Raw genomic sequence first — 22,999 nt, forward strand, 5'->3', positions numbered from 1 at the left:
TATTTCGAAAGCAGAAAATGCTCTTCAAAATATACCTACTTCCACTGAAAGCCGACGAAGCAATGAACATAACTAAAACAATTTCACGGAAAGATGTACCAGGGATAGTGGGTGTTACACTCGCTTCGAAGCTTTCTCGAATTCTGGAACGAAATCCGGGACACGCGAAAATGAATGAAACAACAGCAGCTTTTCAAGTCGCAGTAGTACATGGGAACCCACCATGAAGACCGAAAGCGGTGGCATCTATGAAATATGTGCCGGTAACTTCATGTAGCGTGAACATTTTTTCGCTACAAAAATATTTTAAGGAACAGGAGGAAGTCTTTCATGGCAGATAATTTGAACATGTATATAATTGTGCATTGTAACAGTTCAACTTAAAACTAAACATTTTGTTCTGGGCTCTGCATAACTACTTCTCAATTGAACACTTTAAAATACAAACTTTGGTTCAAATTATGTTGTTTTGAGGCATATTAAAAAAAAAAAAATCAAGCAATTTCAGTGAACAATAACAATATTAAGGAAATTATGCTAATTTTTGTTTTGACTGAATACAAGTTCGTAATGTCGGATTAACACAAAAATAGCTAAAAAAGAATCCTAAAATGGGTTAAACTATCTGTTTAAAATAGGCTAAAATGATATTCATAAAAACCTAAAACTCTGGGGCCTACTTATAAAAAACTAGTAACGCAAATGCATAAATAAGATAAGATATTATTTTTTTAAAAAAATTATAATTAAATTAAATTTATTTTCATTTAAACAGAAATAAACTGCAGTATTTCTGACCATTTTGGACACTAATTGAATATCAGTCAAAACTAGCATCTTAATATGTACTATGTGATAGCAGGATCTTAATAATGCAAGTTAAACAAAAGACACTTTTTAAGTTAATGGCCTCACTGTTTTTTGACAACGTACTGAATTTAATAATTTCATACTGTATAGGAGATTCCAGGAGAAATCTTGAATCCATTTAGCATTATTAGTTTTAGTATGGAATTTTACATATCATGGTAATACATATGGGGCATTCAGAGCACAAGGGACTTAAGTCCTATTACCAAAGTTGTGAAAAAAAGGGACAAAGTGTATATACTCCGTTGAAACACATGGAAAAAATGAACTTTTTTTTTAAACATTATAAGAGAGATTTACAATATCTGGATATGAATCTTTTAAGCACTGAAAGGCGCTTCAGGTAGAGATCTGAAATGTCTTCAAAATGACCCAAAAATGGATTTGATTCTTTTGTGCACTGAAAGTTTCATATTACAGTTTATTTATTTCTTTTTTTTTTTTTTTTTTTTTTTTTTTTTTTTTTTTTTTTGTAATTGAAGTCTGTATATATATCACGGGCTGAACACTTTGAAATGAATTTTCGAGTATATTTAGTACCTACCTCAAGCTGTTTTTATTGTATCACTTTCATTAAAATACGTATCCAAGGAGAGAGGGAGATTTAAAATTTAACAAAAATAGACGATCTCAGGAGCCTTACAAGTTAGGAAAATGAAACTCAGTATATAAGGTCAACATTAAAAATATTTTGACACGTGTCCCCGTGCTTTCGAAAATTCCACTTCCAAGAAGAGATGGGGAAAATTTATTTTTTTCTTTCACATTCAAATCGAAATTGTCTGTCTCGTCATCACTTGTAAACCGCTGAAATGTTTAAAAGAAATTTTTGAACATGGCACTTGACTTGAGCCGGGATTTTATCATGTTACTTTCATAAATGATATCCCAAGGAGAAGGGGTATTTAAAATATATGCCATAAATGAAGTCTCTCACGAGCCCCTCATGTTCGAAAGATGAAACTTCTTGTATAAATCCTTTATGAGACATAAGTAGACACGTGCTCCAGCGTTTAGAAAATTTCACTCTTCTTAAGTGTGCGCGTCCTTGGGGAGGTGCGTGGAGGGGGAAGGGGGGCAGATGATTTCTATAATGTTTTTCTCAATATTAACATTAGCAAATGTAACAATTTCCTTAACAAACCGTAAAACTTCAATTTATTTTACAAAATGAACAGTATTATATTTCATCTCAGGAATTTGTGTAAGACTTTGGAGTAATATATGATAAAAATTTACCATTCAATGCTCATATAAGTTGGTCAGGCGTACAAAATTCTTGGATTCACAGTCAGAATCTCCGAACAATTCAATAATATTAAAGCTCGTAGAACAACTGGCAAATGAGATTGAAAATTGAGTCCCCTGTTAAGCAGCAATATTTTTCTGTTCCCTCACCATTATTCTCTGTTCATTGGTACTAAGTGCACATGATGCAACTTAAGCAATCATATATTTAGCAAGCCAAAGCTTTCTCAATTGACATATCCACCACTATTGGATTACTTTCAGCAACTACCAGCAAATGACTGGTCACTACAGGTTTGCGGAACACATAAACACAGAAAAATTGGTCGTGTCAACGTAGTTCAACTGATAGAGCAAAAACTGGGCAAATAAACGAAAGACCTGGATTCGAGTCATTATGAAAACTGCGATAGTTTATTGTCAATTCGTGATGGGACCATCAGGCATTTAGGAAAGTATATCACATCTTTATGATCATTAACCGGGGTAGAGAAAATTTCAGGGGGCATATTTTCCAACCTCCCTTCTTCTAAACTTCGAATCTATCCAATTCACATATCATTCAAATCAAACGTTGTGATATTATGGTTTAGTCTTTAGGAGTTCCTCCATAGTCTATTGGATAAGCGCTTCATCTTTTGTACATGTAACTGTATGTCTCAACCTTGCATCGAACTCAGTTTTGCCGCCTCCAGTTTAATAATATTGCTGTTGTGACGGTCACAACACGACTAACAAGTAGCGTCAAATAAAGAACAGTGATGAATACAGTGTTTCCTAGCATTCATTACTACTTTTTGAAGTGCCAATTAACCTACAGGGTGGTCACATAAACATTCAGTATCATATTATATATATATACAGTGGTGCTATTCTAACTTTATAACAACCGGTTCTAATATTATATATATATATATATATATATTATACATATATGTGTGTGTCTGAGAGAGATAGTAGATATAATTCTCTTAGGAAACCTACCATAAAAGGTAGATACAAGAGTTCTTACGTTGTAGAACGCAACGCCAAATTACCACCATGGGTTCGAACTAAGATTTGTTTCTATTATATTTTGTAGCGCCATGTTCAAACAAAACCGACTGTAAGGAGGGAAAAACCTATGACAGAATATGTAATAGCATATTTTTGTTAGTGAGATTTAGTACATATAGCTTCAAAGCTTTATCCAAACCAGTCTTTCGTTGTCTGAAAATTTCAAATGTTTATTCTCGTCAGTACAAATATAGAGCACTCGAAAAAAATTTACAATTAAAACTTGGGATCCTTTTATTAACATGACTCGGAAACTCTATCTGTCACCTCAGACAAATTTCTTGGCGCCCACCCATGCAAATTTCTGTCTACTATTGAATTGAAACAATTCAAAGTTGCTTGTTTTCACAAGAATGCAAGCGAAAGGGCAAAGTACAGTGATGTTTTCACAAATTTGTTTGTCTTCTTTCTTTCACCCTTGATTAAATCATGCGTATGTATGCATGATTGTGATTATGTCCGGATATAACAAACGGTTCTGCGAACTCGACATATTTTAACAACCGGTTCTAACAAACCGGTGCGAACCGCCTGAATAGAACCACTGTATAGATAGATAGATAGATAGGTAGGTAGGTAGATAGATAGATAGATAAAGTAATTGAGATATTTAATTTTGATAACAGAGATCAACACAATAATATGTAAATTCTACAATAATATAATTATTCTAAGGCCATCGTAACCTGAGCTCTGACAGATCTAACATCGTGTAAGTTGACGACAGTGTTGCGAACTGTCATAGCAAGAAGAATCAAAGCGATCACTTGACAGAACGATGAAGGAATCGAATTACTTTATCACTGATTGAATCAGATTATAAGTTGAAATATTTACAAACTAGATATTTAAAAAATAATTGTACTTCACTTGACTCCTCAATATTCCAGCAGAACGTAGTTCCACTAGGCCTAACGTTATTGCCACAATAATGATTTTTTTCTTTTTCCACTTATTGACACAACTCTGTCCTTTTGACAAGTTTGCTATGTAAATAGAAGTGGGGTTACATGGAACAACAACCGGTCCACCTCCCTGTCGCCGCAGGGAGTAGGTTTTCATGGAATTGAAAGCGAAGAGGGTAGCGAGTCTGTACGGCTCTTCTAAAGTTCAAAGGCAATGAACCGTGATTTGGAATGTCAGGCTGAAATTAGTAGAATTTCTAATGGTCTTTGTAGGAAATTTGTTGACATCGGAAAAATGTACATAGTCTATATATTACAGAGACCGTTATAATGAGCTTTTCATAAGGACTGATTTAGAAATTGAGTAGTTGGAAAGTAACGAACATGATCCAGCTATGTCTGTCTTTTCGTAGAAGACATTTTTTCACCAATATGTGAAGGGGAGGATACGTTTAGACCCACAAAAATACATGTGGAAACACTAGGTTGTTTCCATGGTAACAGAACAGTGTTGTCGCATTTATACCTACTCATTACTGTGAAAGTTTTTGTGTTGTCAGGTTGTTTTGATTTTTTGTGCTATCATCTCAGTGCATTGGTGTCAATATTGTGGTGTAATCATTATTTTCATTCATCAGTGGAACATAGTTTGTATTCATACTATTTACATAGACCTAAAATATAAATTTAGTATGTGTATGTGTGTGTGTTTGTGTTTATGAACACAATGTCTGAAGTGCGGAAAGAGGGTGCGCCCTTGACAAGTCAGGCATGGGAATTTGTGTTTAATCTTAAGGAATATTTGGAAAAAGAACTTAATGGACGGTCCTTTATTGCCATTGAATAAAGTGATTGAAAGAGTAGATTCAGCTTTATACATTAGCCCTACAACTGTGAAAAGAATCACAAGAGAGAAGTGCCCGAAAGACCTCGCTGAACCGACGGAAACTTTATCCACCCTAGGAAAAAAGCTAGGATTTTTACAGTAAACGGAATTAAATTGTCTACAATTGAAAGCCATTCTCTAACGTAAGTAGTTTTCATTTAAAAAAAGATATAACATTATGGGTCTTACACAGAGTCGTTCTGACGCGTGTTTAGTGTCATACTAAAGTGTTAAGTTGATTTTGAGTTTAACGCCTCTTTCAGCAGCGAGGCTATATGAGACGTGGACCTACTGATTAACGTGGAATCCGAACCACATGAGCTCCCGCCGGGAATCGAACCGGGTTCTCCCATGCCAAAGGCATACGCTAACCGCTTAACCACGAAGAAGCTTGATGTCATACTAAAGAGTTCGACTAACATATGTTTTCATGCAGTAGTCAGGCATTTAGTATGACGCTAATCATACGTCAAAACGATTCTGCATAAGGCCCTATGTGTTTAGAAGTAACAGTTGTTTTCTTTACAATTTTGTAAACTATCCTAAAGCAAACTAATTTGTTTGTTTCTTTTGACTAATATTTCGTCAGGCATAATGTTAAATAATAGTTTTGTTGTAATACATAGGTGATTCTTTTCCCACAAAATGTGCCCCTTGTTATGTTGTATTGTTACAGAAGATAAACGTGGCAACCGCGCTTGATCGCACGTGAGAGTTGTCAGAGCTCTTCTTAGCGCGGCCTTACTCTAAATATAATTGGGAATTATAATCACACAAACCGAGCTTTTACAAGACAAACTTTTTTGGTTAACGTACTGGAAGATGTTTTAAAACAAAACAATCTCGTTTAGTTCTTTACTTGGTCGTATGGTTTCCACTATAGAGGCTACATTACTTCTTTGCACTGCCATACTTATACTTGAATTAGGAAAGTTCTTGCTTTATCATCACCGGATAAATGTGTGGTGCGTTTATCTACTTCCTTTATAAAGTTGATGCCTTCTTCGCCCCACGATCCACTGGACTGAATGGCAATAAGTTGTTACTTCTTCTTTAGATTACTGTATTTTCTTCTTTTTTTTCTGTTTCTTTTCGACTGGCTACATTGTCCACTTGGAGTGAGGAGAAAGGAAGGTTGGAAGGGGCGAAAGTGTATGTTTATTCCAAATTAATGATTTGCCTCTCTTCCAAGGTATCACGGTCCTCTCATCTGGTCTTTACCATCTCTTCTACTACATCCATTTGGTTCCCTTATTGTCTGTATATCTGCTGAAATGAGTGCCCTCATTATAATGTCATTGACACCTGAGTGTCGGGGATGTGTACCTGTACTTCTTATGCAAGTGTGTTCACGCAGTCATTTTTATCTACTGGATTCTTACATGCCTGGCATTTATGAGGTTCACAAATATTTGCTCCCAACCAATATTTGCTATTCGAAAACTCTCATTACTGACATGAAGGGCTAGGAGGAAGGAAGATAAAGCTTTAAGCTAAGCACCTGGTTCTATGAATGATGCAGCAATTAGTTTAGCCTTGTCTTCTAGGCCAGGGGTTTTCAAACTTTTTGCAGTTGAGGCTCCCCTCAACCACCAAAATCTGAACGCGCCTCCCCTGTCAAAAATGAAATTTATCAACAATACATGTGTCCCTAAAAGAAAGACTATCACTTGATAAACCATGTTTCATTTATTAATTACTAATGGGAATATCTCATTAACATAGGTGACCTACACTGTACACACTGACTATGCCTTTTAATATTATTAGCCAATGTTAGTAATTACAAATTGTTGTAAGTCAGATATTTAGTTAAAATTGAAAAATACGAGCAGCGAGGGAATTTAAATAATAAAAACCGGCATATTTAAATGTTGAGCAAAGTCAATGGGATGTATGAGCTTGTTTTGAGTCACACAACTTATGAAATCTCGGCACGTATTTTGAAATGGCAAGACGCATCTCTTTCTGGAAATTTATTTTGACCTATATGTGGATTTGATCACCGTCATGGATGAAAATCCGGTTTCGCAGAGATAGGAAGTTGTAAAAGGAAGGAGCACTCGCAAGGCCTGATCGTATGTGAAATAGAAGTGATACAAAGGCTTAGTAAACTATGTATTACTAAAGAAGGTGCAGACTTAAGTATGCGTGTTGCATTATAAATATGTTCCTTCGTAGGACCTTCTCTTAAAAGTCCTCGCGCCTTCCCTGACAACTTTCGGTACCTCCTCAGGGAGGTGCACCACAGAGTTTGAAAACCCCTGTTCTAGGCTGTCTGAAGACTGTAGCAGAAAGGAAAAGTCACATTTGAAAATAGGTTCTTCCCATGTGGATTGCTTTGCTCTGGTGCTAAATTTGAGTAATTCAGAACCAACTAGTAATGACCGCGTGGAAGAGTAATCTAACTTCAGAAATGATGTGGAAGCTTGTATCTTGTTGAAGAAGTGATTCAATTAGTCATCGAGAACAACAGAATGATGCCAAGAAGGAGGGCATAACCAAATCTATCGCTAGTCGTATGCCTAATCTACCAAAACCAACTGGAAGAGAAGCCTGAAGCCATGTATTATCCTGAAGAAAGCAATTTAGGATAGATTCTAAACCAGATTTTACGGTATTATCGAAGTGTTCTAATAAATATTCTTCCTTCCATGAAGGTGAACTTCGCAGAAAATAACGTAATCTTGGAATAGTAAATGATGTTCTTAATAAATAAAAGGCAGAAGTGCTGAGACTAATGACAGACGTCAGAGATACATCTCGAGTTTGGCTATCTTCTCAATTATATTATCTTGAGAATTTTTAAACAAATCGCACGTGTAACAAAACCAGTTGTCAATTATATACTAAATTGGGAGAATGCCTTGGTCAAAGCAAATGTTCGAAATGTCTGACTTTCCCATAAACACAACTGAATCCGATGAACCATTATTTCTGATGTTTCCACACATGTATCAAAAAATATTCTTGTGAATTTTCCTGAACTTAACTCTTTCAACTCTCGCTCTGACAAAATTACTCTCCCATTTTTTGATCTATAATTCGAAACAACTGTAATTTGTGTATATAAGTTACTAATTAATAGCATGTTATAGGTTAATATGGATTCCCCTCTACTAAAATCTGTTACAACGTTGCGTTCACTGCGATTCCCATTGCTTCAAAATCACGACGGATACCTTCTGAGTCAAAATGGGTTACATTTTTCCACTCCTTAATTAGGACAATGCGAATTCTTGATTGTTAACAAAACTATTTCCGATCAATATCGAATCACAACTATCCACTCGTTACCTGAATGCAATCCTCGTTTACTACTTGCAAATCTTCTAATGTGGCAGGTTTCTCAGGATCTCGTATAGTTCTTATGTAATCTGTAAAAATAAAAATATTTTAAGAAAGAGGGCACACATGGTTTATACATTAGCACAAGCGTTACATACAATATAAGAACTTATTTTACACGACACACTATAATTCTATATTAACTATTTCATCTATATCTTAAAAATTAAAATCAATAGCGTCTTTAGACTTATATTCAGTAAGCTTGAACAAGACGATGGCCATCTACGTATCCTTGAAGAATGTTGGTCAAAAAAGTGCTATCTGGAGCTATGTTACTTTGGATGATAGAATATACACCCTACATGCTGTTATTAGATACTACTAAGACACAGAATTGATACCTTACGCCAGTAATTAGTATATTTCTTTTTCTGGATATCGGTAAATTTGAAGATACTTAAACATCCGAATTCTTTTATAGATATATTTCTCTTTTCATTTTGAAGTTTTAGATTATAATAAAATGCACGGAAGTATATATCAATATTTAAATCACCGATTTTAGATATAAATCATAAAATCAATAACGTTTTTGATACAGTTTCTATGGCTCTAAATTCGATTTTAAATGTCATGTTCCTAATCTGCCCAAAGAAAGGAAACCTAGATCTTTATATAATCCTAAATAAATTCGGTTACTTAATTCGGTATCTGTTGAACTGCATTTAACGGATAATTTTGGAATAAATGAAGTTATGATGAAACTAGACCTAGTTATATAACGAAATAACTTCGACGTTTTCGTAGTTCACAAATGTAGCAGTGAAATGCATGTTCAGACGTTTGTCTTCTCATATATGTATTATGATTTGATGTAGTGTGTAAAATGCTTGTAGTGCCCCTCTCTAATCTTACTACAATTCGTCCTAGTGCCCCGCAATAGTGCTATACCAAAAAATAGTTGATATGAATTTTAGTTCTTCCCTCGTGTAAAAATTAAGATCAAAAGTAGTTTATCTAGACGAGAACTAACTATCCAATGTCCGAAGTGTACAATAATTTCGCCAAGTTGAAGGAGGGAAACATTTCTCATATTACTTTCTAAAATACTTTGAAATTCAAATAAATATTTGAAGTTTTCATTTTCTTCAATCTACTTACTGTTGTAACCGTTAGTTCTTTTCACGGTATCTTAAAATTAATCTCAAAACTTGCATGGATTTTAATTTAATAGTGTGCAAAAGTATACTGAAATGATTATTCACATCCAAATACAATTTGAATGTCCAATAGTTTGGTTCTAATGCTATTTTATTTAGTTTGGTTATTGATTTATTTAATTCCCCTCTTCTAATTAATTTCCAACTCACCAAATTAGACTGCAAATTTTCCTCCTTAACTTATACCTACATATACTTCTATTGCTTGGTGAAAGTAGCTCCTGCTTTGTTAAGCAGGAAATAATTTGACTACACTGCGAGGAAAGTCGATCAGGGTGGCAGTTTTCCCGTTGTCGGATTTTCTTATCGAGTTCTTGCTTTTATACATATAAATTAGATGCAAGGGCTCGGAAAAAACCGGCTTAAAAAAAAAAAAAAACTTTTTTCTGCTTCGCTTTTTTTGCTTGGGAAATTTTGGGCTTTTTTGAAAATTTTGCTTTAAACTGATAAAGCAGACTTTGTTTCGCTTCTCTCTCTCTCTCTCTCTCTCTCTCTCTATATATATATATATATATATATATATATATATATATATATATATATATATATCAAACTCATTTAATTAGTGGTTGATGCAGATAATATGAAACCTCGAAAATAAACCATGAATTTCAAAAAGATTTTATAAAATTCTTAACATATTTACATTATGAATTCCAAAGATTTAACCAATATATGTAATAATATTTTAACCTCTTATATACAATAAGTACTTTAAAAATGATACACAAATAACTAGCAAAATTGTATGTAGTATTTTTACTTCGAAATATCACACACCCTCTTTTTGAAGCAAAATAAAGAAAAACATGAGAGAAATCTGCACATTAAGAGCTTTGTTTCGGGTGGTTCTGTACATTCTTGAATTTTTTTCAGTTAAGTTTTAACTTTCATATACATTGTATGAATATTTCGAACAAATTTTTCACTGATTGATCACATACGTAATAATCTGTTACCACCTATCAGGTGCTTCGGATCTGCAAAATCGGTAAAGCTCCAAATTCTGTAATGCACTGACTGTTCCTTAAGCTTGTTCAAAATCGGGAAAGTATCGAATTTTCTGTTCATGGATCATATACGTAATAGACGGTTCATCTGAGCATATGGTTTCCTAGGCTGTAGAATATATACTCATCATCACGGTTTACCCAGTTCTGAAGGTTTCTCAATTTTTAACAAGAAATTTCAACATATCGTTACGTTTTTTTTTCTACAAAAAAAAAAAAAAACTATGGAATACATTTAAAAAGAGTGGAAGATTCAATCACTGTTCCAATTCACAAGAAAGACGACAAAATTGACTGTAGGCATTTCTCTTAACATTCTATTAACAAGATTGACCCCATACGCAGATGAAATTATTGGAGATTATCAGTGTGGATTTAGTCCAAATCGACCCGATATTTACCATTCGACAAATACTCGAAAAGAAATAGGAATATACTACCCAGTACATAAACTGTTTATTGATTTTAGAAAAGCTTACAACTCGGTTAGGAGGGAAACATTGTACAACATTCTTACAGAATTTGGAATACCGAAAAAGCTAGATTTATTAAGTGTTTAAATGAATCCCAGAGTAAAGTCCGAGTAGAAAAATGCGAGCTTCCACGTCGAGATTGGCCTGAAACAAGGATATGCGTTATCGCCGTTGTTATTCAGCTTTGTTCCGGAGTACGCTATAAGAAAAATCAAAGTTAGGAACCAGGGCCTATAGTTGAAGGGTATTCACCAAGTTATGGTGTATGCTGATTATGTAAATCTGATAGAACAATTGGCAGTGTTGGGTAAGTTACTTGTAAAAATGTAACGCGTTACAAGTTACTTTACTTTCTCTTAAAATGTAACTCGTTAGTAACGCGTTACTTGCCCCCAAAAAGTAACTGTTACTTTACTTCGAAAGTAACGCGTTACTTTTAGGTCCGAAACTTTAAAAATGTGAAAAAAATTATGACTTCAATTTTCCGTACTACTATTACTACCGCTATTATTATTATTATTATTATTATTAATTATAATACTGTATATAAAAAGCAAGGTAGGCGGTTTGTATTTGAATACTAAAAAGATAGTTGATTTCCAACCTCGGTAGTCGTGAAGTCTAGGAGTCAAGGACATTGTTTACGAGCTTCTGAATTTGGGTTGAGGGTCTAGGTTGAGTATTCGGGCTCGAGCCGAAAACTGTTAAAAGTTATAGGGCACTGGCCAAATATCTTCAAAACTGCTCGGCCCGGGTTTAGAATTGTCAACGACTCGAGCAGATCGGCTCACAGTTCATTCACTATCGACCAGAACCGAGAAGTAGGCCGAGCCAACAGCTCACCCAACCGACTCGGCTAGAGCCCTCGGCTCATTGAGCCGAACCGAGCAAATTGCTCATCCCTACCAAGCCGAGCCAGCTCGAGCCATCTTCTCCGTTGAGCCGAGCCGAGTTGAGCTTGCTATAAAAAAAATCTCTTGTGGTCTCGTTATCGAGACGAGACGAGATGCAAGTAGTGTTTCTTCTCGTGAGCAACACTAAAAGTATTCCATATTACTGTTTAGCTTACATTTCTCATGGCTTTCGTTTTCCAGTGTAATCAGGCCATGATTTCAAGACTTAAAACGAACGAGCCATTTATCAAACTCGACTGGACTCGAAACTCGACGCAAAAAATGAATCGGCTTGGAATTCGACTCGAGGATATTACCCTTGACTTGACTCGAAACTCTACTTAAATTCGAGTCGAGTCGAAATTTAGCTTGACTCGTGCTCATCCCTATGTGTTAGAAAAAATGGTTGCTTATAATTATTCTGCTAAACTAATTATATAATAATAACAATGTTGTTATGTAAAATTAAAAATAAAGAATATAGAGAAACATTACACTATTCTATAATCAACGGGACTCTAGGATAAGCAGACTGATCTGAAAGAACTCCAATATTACATATCATCAGCAAACTATTGTCTAGTAATAAAGTAGGTCTGCTCATCAAAACAGTTTATTCATATTAGCCCCTTACTGTAAATCGTTAATTATGGCACCCTAGTTGTTGATAAATATTTTCTGCCGGGGCACTTGGAACACTTTACTTTTAACTTCTGTCCACCATCATTCTCAGCTCTTAAGAAAAAAGTATTCTTTCAAATGTTCGAACAGTAAAATATTTTCATTCTCCATCTTTATAAAAACAACACCAATTAAAGTAAAATAGACTACCGGTATCATTGCACTCCTAGTTCACTCACTGAATGCATTGATTTGGAGCTGTCAAAATCTACGACAAAATCTTCCAGATACTTGCAATCAGTACACGTAATTTCCCTAAGGCTGTCTTCATCTTCAAAAAACAGCAAGTGGCACTACAAATTTATCTGTTTCTCTGTGTGTCTGTGACTGTCGGTCACTGACATACGTAGTTCATGCTCGATTGTTTCATTCTGAGAAATTCACTTACAGGAAATAAACATTTGTTTCCGAAAAAAATATACATATATTGTAGTTACTCATCCGAAATGTAACGCGAAAAAAGTAACGCAAACTAGGCACGTTACTTAAAAATTTGTAACGCGTTACCGTTACAGTTACTTTGGAAAAAATGTAACGCGTTACTAGGAAACGTTACTTAAAAAGTAAAATACACTTGCGTTACGTTACTTGCGTTACGTTACTTCCCAACACTGACAATTGGAAGAAATACAGAGGCCTTATTAAACGCTTGCAGGGACATGAGTAAATGCAGAGAAATCTAAATACAAGGAAGTTCACAAGGATCGTAATACGGCAAATTACGAATGCGTTAAAATATCAATTAATACTTTCGACACAGTGGATACTTTCAAATGTCTTGGATCAGTATTACCAGACCAAAATCATACTCACAAAGAAATTAAATGTTGACTGAAATCAGGAAATTCTTGTTATTATTCAGTTCAAAATATTTTGTCGTCGCGAATTCTGTCAAGGAATTTAAAGCTTAAAATATATAAAATGATAATCATGCCTGTTATGCTTTATGGTTGTGAGACATGGTCGCTTACGCTGAGGGAAGAACATAGACTGAAATTATTTGAGAACAAGATCCTGAGACGAACATTTGGACCCAAGAGGAACGGGAATGGGAAATGGCGGAAACTTCATAAGGAGGAACTACATAATTTATACGGTTTACCAAACATCGTTAGAATCATCAAGTCTAGGAGGGTCAGGTGGGCAGGTCATGTTGCCAGAATGGAAGAAAGTAGGAACGCTTTCAAAGTTTCAACTGGAAATCTAATCGGGAAACATCCATTAGGAAAACCTAGGCCCAGATGGGAAGACAATATTAAGATGGATCTAGCAGAAATAGGAATACATAGTAGAAACTGGATTGAATTGCATAAGGACAGAAGTCAATGGAAAGCTTTTGTGGCCATAGAGAAAGAGAGAGAGAGAGAGAGAATACATTTAAGTTAAGCACAACTGCACAACAAACACGAATGAGTGGTTAGATTTCGCGCTTCTATCGTGAAGTCCGGGATTCAACTCCGCATTCGACTATTTTGACAAAAGTTTTTCTAATTCCATCTGTGAATGTAGAGATAGTGCGTGTACTGAGAGTTATGGCCGACTTCCTTTCTAATCGTTTTAAAACCTTTGTTATTACTAATTACCAGCAGTGATGGATTCGCGAAGAGGGTTAGGGTGGGGGTCTTTCGGATTGAAGCCTCTACCCCGAAATTACGGAATTTCTAAAACAAACTAAATATTAGTTTTGCCTTTATTCATAAACTTCAAGCTGTCCTCAAATAAAAAATTCGGAATTTTTAGAAAGCCTCTCCCAAAATACTTTTCCAAATCCGCCATTGATTATCAGTATAAAATGGTCTTCAAGGTTGTATCTGGAAGATTACAGCTAAATATACAAACGAAACGAAATATTTGTTATGCCTGTACTCGTAAACAAAAAAAACTCCTCTTAAATAAAAGTTAGGAAATTAAAAAAAAAAAAAACATTATTAAAAAAAACTTCGAAATATTTTTCTAAATCCGATACTGATTATTTCTATCAAATGGTATTCAAGGTTGTGTCTTGAAGATTATTGTTAAATCATTGTACAGCTACAGTATAACGGAAATGTGGAAGTACCCTCTGACAGATATATTGAAAAACGTAAGTTTGAGCATATGCTAGAAGCTAGAGTACTAAGCTCTAAGAAGTGAAACAGGGATGACTAAAAAGAAATGATCTAGAGAAGAAAAAAAAATGTCGATAATTCAGAAGTTAAAATAAAGATAATAGTTTCTAAAATTGCCCTCAAATACTACGTACTTTATGTTTACTTTAATTCATAAATCATTTGCTCCATCCATCATGATGGTGAATTCCAGAGCGAAATACGGCATTTAGGTCATGGAATCTTATTTAACTTTAGAGACTATAAGAAAGCTATTTAAACAGAAAAATCATGAAAATGAAAAAAAGGCAAAATTTCCAAAATTCTCGTTTTTTCCCCAAAAAAGCCGGCTGTTTATGTGCAAGAAAACATTGATTCAAAAAAAGCCGGCTTTTATAAATGAAAAGAAAACACTAAATTGAAACATAATCGCTATACATTTTTTACTACGAGCAAACGCTTTGCAAAACTACTAATATAAATAAAAGGATTTTTTAGAAATTGGTTTTTGAGTAACAACGAAACATACTTATATTTGCACAACAATTCATACTTTTTATTGCACACAACAATTCATACTTTTTATTGCATTTCCGCAGCGACGATAATTAATTACTATTATTAATCCACTAACTTCATAATTCTACAGATTGTTTAAGCAGGTTTTAAATGAATCCATATGAAACTTTTTATTAACTATGAATCCGTGCCGTCCTTAAGAAGCATTTTTATTTTATACTTTGACTAAAATTCAGTGTTTATGTTAGCGTTGTTTTAACTCAACGTCCTTTTTACACGGCTAATTAAGCGTAATTCATTGTTAGGATGTACAGTATTAGATAGATTACCACGAGGCGAGAAGTATTTTTTTTTTTTTAATTCGAGACGAAAAATTACACGCGTCTCGCTAGTTCACCTAAGTCTTAGTTCTCAAACACGTGTTTACTGTTAAAAGATTCATAGTATTAGAACTAGAAATTAATAAAGTGTACAAATACAAGAGCATTTATCAACTTTTTAAAGATATGTAAGTCATCATAATATATCCCAATAATAAATATGATTTGGGTGTTGTTGTATCGTTCCTTTCGTGGATCCCTTCTTACGCTGAAATTATGAGTTGGACAATGAAGAATAACTGCCTTCATTAGTACTTTAATTAGTTTGAGTCTACAATATGTTCAGTCTTTCATCGTAGAGCAAAACTGCAACAGAAAATCCCTTCTTTCTGCATCTCTCAAATTGTCTTCACCAAAAGCTGAGTATTTGCCGACAATTGCTTGTTTTATTTATCTGTATTCTCTATCACTTGTACATCACACATATTGAAAGAAAGGCAAGAAAAAAGTCAAGCTTTGTTTCCAAAGGAAGTGTATATCTTGTGAGCAAGGCTACCAAGATTACTACAATTGTTGCAATGCATTCAATAGATCTATAAACATTTCATTTGTGTTTGAGCGATTTGTTTTATAATAATATTTTGTAGCGTAAAATTAGGCAATCTAATTATTCTGGAGGTCGGCTGCCTTAAATAATAAATATGTGTTCATTTACGAGATATCTTCTCAGAGAACCACATCTTCGCTATAATGAGCTTTTTATTTTTGACGATAAAAATAATTATAGCGTAAAACTAAACTACGAATAAAAAGCATCTGAAAGCTTTTTCTGTTATACAATAGTTTTGCTATCACCCTTCTTTTCATTTCTTAATTAATTACGAGTATTACACCTTAAATTAAACAATTAACGATATCAACTTCTACTTTGGGTAGCTAAGTCTTACTCTGAAATATTAGAAATCAGAGATTTCTCTCTGTTGAGAACTTAAGACAATAGAAAATACATGTCTTCTCCGTATTCTGAGAGTTCGGAGTGGCCGACCCTGCCCATCATTACAAAATGTAAAAGCCAACATTGCGGAACGGAGAACATTCGATATCAAGCAATTTTAGGTTTCGAATTATGAATCTCACAATTGTCTTTGTGGAAATATCGTTTTTTACTAATGCCATTTTGTTGGCCTCGTCTTTTGTTTAAACAAAGCTGTAGTATTATTAAAGGGACAGAATAACCTTTGCCGTTAAATCTGAAAGAGTAAAAAATGAAATGAAATCTTTAAGTTTAACTTCCTACGGTTATGCCGGTTAGGCTAAAGGAGACGATGATGATGAGAGTTGAGTGAAATGAAGAAAGTGGGAGGAAAGGGGAGAACCCCGAGAAAATCCACGAGCACGGTGTTTGTCCACCACAATGTCCACACGGTGCGAGTTGGGATCGAACCAGGGACCCTAAGCACCGGAGGTGAACGCTCTACCACTGAGCCACCGCGCCCCCCGTCTGAAAGAGTAATTATCATTACAACGGAAAACTGTTGTGACTTTTCTTCCTGGCTTAAAAATTGATCATAACATTACAAAATCTTGTAACGACAAAGCAAAAATGTTATGTCTCGCCACTGATTGTGAACTATGAACGTTCTATTATTATGCAGAAAAATAACAACCTAACTCGTATAGTTGTTTAACATACTTTTTCTGTGTATAATGTACGGAATGTTCCTCAAATGTTGAACTATTATAAGTAAGGATGCTAGGATGACGACATTACTGCAAATCAATATTGTATTATATTGCAGGCATTTTATTATATTACGCCGAAAGATTTTATATCATAAAGATCAAAATACATATCTTTAGCGTTATTATTTTTAATTAATTATTATTTCAAATTATAATTGTATTATTTATATACGTTGCACTTTTTGCCAGTGAGCTAAAAAAATGTATTTGAAAAATGATTTTCAGTTTCTAAGTGATTTCACGAATTATTTTAGAAACTTTACATATCTAAAGGTACGAAAAAATTCGGTTCAGAGAGAGAGAGAGAGAAAGAGAAACTTAACGTCCAAAACTATAAAAACAAAGGCTTCAGAATTAATTTCGTTTCTGTGATTCATCAGTGCTGAAGTAAGGAAATCCTCAGAGAGAATGGCCTCTGAAAATCAACGAGGAAACTAATTAAGTAATAAGAAGACTGGGAATGATCCTTTGCACGACATATAGAAAAATTACAAAGAAAATTTCATGAAATAATGATTAAAAACAGGGTGTCTATCGGTCACGAAAGTCACAGAAAAAGTCATGAAATCAGGAAACGGTCGTGAAAGTCAAGAAATTTAGCTTTTGAGTCACGATTTTTTTTTTTTTTTGTACAAATATGAGTAGAGACTGGAAAATTTTATTTTATAAAACGTCAAAATTCACCGCCTAAAATATCTATGGTTGGCTTCAGACGCTACTAAATCACAAGCAAAGCATGCTTTTATAACATGCATGAAATTTCGGCCTAATCCACACCCAAATTCGCCCTTGAGATTGTCCTTCAGCTGGCATTATTGAGCTTGGTGGGCTTAGAAATTTCATGGTTTGGCAAAGGAAAGGTCACGAAAAAGTCACGAAATTTTATTTTGAAATTTTAGTAGACACACTGTTTTAAAAATGTGTAAACTATTATAATAAATTTAAGACTCAGGCTAACACAGCGACAAAATACAACTACTATAGACGGTGGTGATAGTAGGATGAAACAGAGAAGGAGCTTTTCACAATTCTTTATTTCCTATTTATAGCATGGGCAGTGAAAATTCTAAATTTTATTGGTATAACATTTTTGACGTTATAAATAATGCTGTCAATTCATCTGCTATAACGCTAGGTGATGAAAGAACGAAAAGAGAAAGGGCAGTCCGCAATCCTACAACACTGCGCTGAATAACGTTTACTATTGGCTACTGCCCATGTTTCTTCTCATCTCAAAAGAGCTATAACAAGAGAAGAGTTGTGTCTGAACCAAATATGGTAACATGGAGTAAAACGTTGGGTATTATCCCATTCTAGGGGGAGTATAAATTTATTTATACAATCTATGGAAGAAATACTGTTACTTGATTTTACTATAAAACTGTACAATTCTACAAGTAATCAAGCAAAATATACCGGAATCTTACCTCTTACATGCATAAAAAGATAGAAATATTACATGATCATAATCATAAGTGTGCTTTTTACTACGTAGTACTTCAGATGAAAGACAAGACGAAGAGAAGTGCTATGTGTTCAAGTGCAGTGTATAAAGTGATCATACAGGTATCGCAAAGCTGTACCACACACAAGCCATATGTCATGTCAAGTGTTTTTCAACTATTCCCGTCTATGTGTATCCCCTGCGCTGATGCGCTTGCGACCTCCAACTGTTCGTCCCCAATTACTAATTCACCATTCCTCATATAAAAGAATCACCCCGGGAACCGAACTTGTGTCCACAGATTAAAAGCGGCTCATTAACATCTGTGTGCACCCTGGAGGATTAGCATAATTGAATAAAAAAGAAAAATCAAATAAAAACGAGCCCCCAAAAATCTCTCTCCAAGCAATGTACCGAATCCGGTTTAGATGCACCAGATTCAAACAAAAACTTCAATTACACCAAAACAGCAATCTAATAGGTAGATCAAAAAAACCTTAATGAGGAAGTTAATAATATGAAAGGATTACGCCCAAGGATTAACTTATAATAAAACTTTATTCATACTAATAAATAAAAAAAATTCTCGTCGTTCATTTCGAAGAAAGAATCCAGCCCTTTATAGAAGAGAACCATGGAACGCGCATATCTCCCCAAAATTGGCCAAAGGATGCTAAACAAACTATTTCAACGAAAAAATTGGGTAAGTCTAACTTCGCCTCCTACGTGAGGTGTCAAACGGGACTTGAACCCATAGCCTCTCCTCCCACTAAAGGAGTGGCGTGGCCCCGAAGCCAGCTAAAAAAAAAAAAAAAAAAAAAAAACGGTTCAGCGACTTAATTCGCTTCCCCCTTCACACAACCCTCTTGCTGTGTGGTACAGTTTAAGACCAACAATTTCCGTAGCCCCCCAGACTCTCTTCCTCTTAAGAGAGTTGTGGTCTGAAATTATGTCAAAAAACTAAACTTTTAGCATCGCGGCGATACAGCCCTCTTGCTGTACCATGTAAATCTCTAGCCACCTCTTTGGCAGAGAATCTGAGAACTCCAGAAAAGAGATTCCGTCCCCTCTTTGGACAAGAACCCTAACCATCTACCTCTTTAGACGGTCGAGCTGGAATCCTCCCCCACCTATGATTCTCCTGCTCTTATATAGACGATACAACCAACGGTCACCAGACAGACGCTTGGTTTAAAAATTTTAAAATTAACAAACAAAAAATATCAACGGGCAAGACAGCGTTGGTTTCTGGCTCTCCCCTAAGTGAGCTGTTTAAAAAAAAAAAAAAGAAATCCTGTTGGAAAGAAGAAACTGCATGTTAGTTAACAAGATATAGAAACAAAATCACACAAAGACAAAAATAAAAATATTGATTAAATGAAATGTAATAATAATTTTACCCGGCCGGGATTTCTCTCTAAAACTATATTAACTGATAAAGCAATACACAAGAATAATTAAACAAAGGTAATATATACAATTATAGATAGCAGCTCCCAAAGAGGGGGCTGCATGTTACTTACGTTCCAAAAAAAAAAATGAGGAAAAAAAAAACACTTAACTTTGCACTTAAAAAAAAAGAAAAGAGCCATTAGTCCAAATCTCTTGTTCAGACTCTTTTAGTTCTCTGAAATATCGAAAAGACACTTTTTTTTTTCTAAACACACACACAAAACACAATTACGAGAGCCCATTGTCCGCAAGCGTGCACTCTCGACGGTCCTTTTTGAATATGTATTTTATATATATATATTCACAAAATCAAAAAACAAACAAATAAAAAAAATCACTGTTATGTCCAATCATTGAACACATTACAATGTTGAGGTCCGTCCAGAGATAGTCCTTTTTATTTTAAAACTTCAGCCTCTTCTTCGCCGGGCTGGCTTCCCAGTGGTCCCCGTCGTTCACTCCTTTACCCGGAGTGAGTGGAAGTCCCTCGCCATTGGTAAAGATTTCAATGTAATCCACCGGATCATCCTCCTGGCAACTTGTCGATGGTTCGGAACTCGAACCCGGAGCCTCCGCTACCGATGCAGGCCTCTTTTGTAGTGTTTGATATTCTCTCAGGTCCTTGAGAGAAAAGTTGCTCGGGTCACCTTGCAGAATACGTTCTGGGTTCGGGCCCGACTTCTGTCTCGCGGCCCGGTACTGGTCTCGCTTCTTATTGCTTTTCTCATCGTCGATGTTGAACATCAACTGTAGTTCGGTGGGATTCCACGCCTTTGGTCTGGCCCCGCAATAAACACTCCTAGTAAGGGCCTTTGGTTTCTTAAACTTAAAATCCATCGGGAACGTACAAAAACAAGGAAAAATCTCTAAAAGACGTTCTTCTTCACGAAGCTGAATTTAAACTGACGAAGTCAAGTATCCTTTCCTTGTTCATTCCCATTTATTTATATTTTTTTTAACACACTCTCTCTCTCCTTCCCTCTACCAGCGTGGTTGTGCCAATCTGTCACCATGGGTCAATGCCTTGCTCTGATGTTAAATAAGCCACAAAAGGAGGAGTTCCGGATCTCTGCGGAATAGCCTGAAACAAGAGCTAAAAAAAAGAAGTCTTTCCCAGCCTAAACTATATCTTCATTCGAGCAATTAATTTCTCTAGTTTCTCGCGTCTCAGGGTAATCAAATTCCCTAAAAGAAATTCCCCTACTCGGAATTTCCCATCCGAAAGGACTGAATTTTATTATCATCTTTGTTGAAAGAAGAAAATCTCGGCCCATGATAATACACCTCGAAAAATTACTAATTACATGGAATTTCTGCTCTAACTGGAGTCCAAAAAAGTCCAGAGGGACAACCATAAAACCAATTGTCTTTGCCCCTCCTCTGGCAAACCTCACATTTACAGAATGATCCTGCAACGTTATTCCTAACTTTGACCATTTTTCCGCAATCTCATCATTTATAGCCGACAGCGAGCTCCCTGTATCAATATACAATTGATACTTATCATTCAAAATCGAACAATTTATTAATAGCGGCCTCGGGGGAATGGACCCCTTGTCCCCCCCTCGGCAGCGCCATTCACGTTTTTTGAAGTAGTCTTCTTAACTCGACTAGCTTTCGGTTTCTTATTCAAAGAATCATTTTTGCTGTGGTCTGGAAAATCTTTTCTTTCTTCTTCTTGTTTTCCTCTCCAAAATATTTTTCTGTTCGCAGGTCGAGATTCACAACGCGGACACTCTTGGGTGGGCTGTCTGTCCTTTTCCCCTCCCTGACCGCTCTTCTTACCCCTACCCCTTCTCCGCCGTGTTTTATTACCAACGACCGCGGGAGGGGCGGGGATGGTTGACAACATGTGGTTTTCAGCTAAAAGTTCCTCACTTTGGTCTGTAGGATAAACAAAGTGTGTTCTTTCTTTTTCATCGCTAAACATCCACGATCTGCTTGCCATATCCAAACTTATTTTTGCTTTTCTTAGGATGTCTTGACCAACGATAATGGGTGTTACGAGGTGGTCCAGAACGTAAAAGAAGTGAGAGAATTTTCTCCTCTTGATACAAAAGTCTACAAATATCTTTCCCACAGTCTTTACTTCCCCCGTTGCTAGGCTTAGGGGCAACGAACAAGATTCGAACCTGGCCCCTCTCCGCCTCCACTGATCGGCTATTCTCTTGTGGACGATGCTAATTTCAGACCCAGAATCGAGGTAAAAATAATAGCGTTCACGATGTATAAAGCCATAAATAAAAGGGTTCTTGTTCCCCCTTCTTCTCCTTTCTTTTTTCTCCTCTCTGTTCCGCACTACGGCCGAGACGGGCTTCGAACCTGAATCCTTTTTCTTTAAAACACAATCCGCTGCTCGGTGATTCAGTTCTTTGCAATTGTAACATCTTATTGCCCTTTTTGACTGACTTTGCCCCCCACCAGGCTTCATATCCTTTTGGTCTCCTCTTCGGGACCGTGCTGGATCGAGAGCGCTTAACGGCGGTATCGAATCTCTCGAAACTGCTGTTGCGTCTTGTCTCTTAAAATCCGGAGCCGAATATTCCTGACCTCCTGTCCGACCGCTGGATAGTTCCATGTAAGACAATTCACCCAATAAAATGGACTGAATATGCAGGGACTCCTTTTCCAATTCCTTAACATCTTCAAATTCTTTTCCATACAGAAATTGCCTAAAACGAGGGTGCGTCTTCGAAATTACCTTTCTAACCTGATCCTTTTGAGATGGTACGGATTCTAACCTCTGAAAAAGTTCGCTCATCTTTCTAACAAAAACAGACAGACTTTCGTCTGTATATTGAAGTCTATTGGCAATCATATTCTCAACTTCCTCGGCATAGTTAAAACTGAAAAACTCTTTCAAAAATGAGTCTCTGAAGGTCCCAAAGGACTCAAATGGTT

General features: G+C 35.6%; 1 protein-coding gene across 1 annotated transcript in view; it reads right to left on the reverse strand.

Moving 5' to 3' along the window:
• LOC145678145 (cytosolic iron-sulfur assembly component 2A-like) overlaps positions 1-22,999 on the reverse strand; it is a 47,485-nt gene that overhangs the window by 18,916 nt on the left and 5,570 nt on the right. The window contains exon 2 of the mRNA XM_081748241.1: positions 8,263-8,342. Coding sequence (XP_081604367.1) covers positions 8,263-8,342 — 80 coding nt within the window. The remainder of the gene's footprint in view (positions 1-8,262; positions 8,343-22,999) is intronic.

The sequence above is a fragment of the Thermobia domestica genome, chromosome 2 (genome assembly GCF_964235325.1).
Source record: "Thermobia domestica chromosome 2, izTheDome1.hap1.1, whole genome shotgun sequence".
Lineage (NCBI taxonomy): Eukaryota > Metazoa > Arthropoda > Insecta > Zygentoma > Lepismatidae > Thermobia > Thermobia domestica.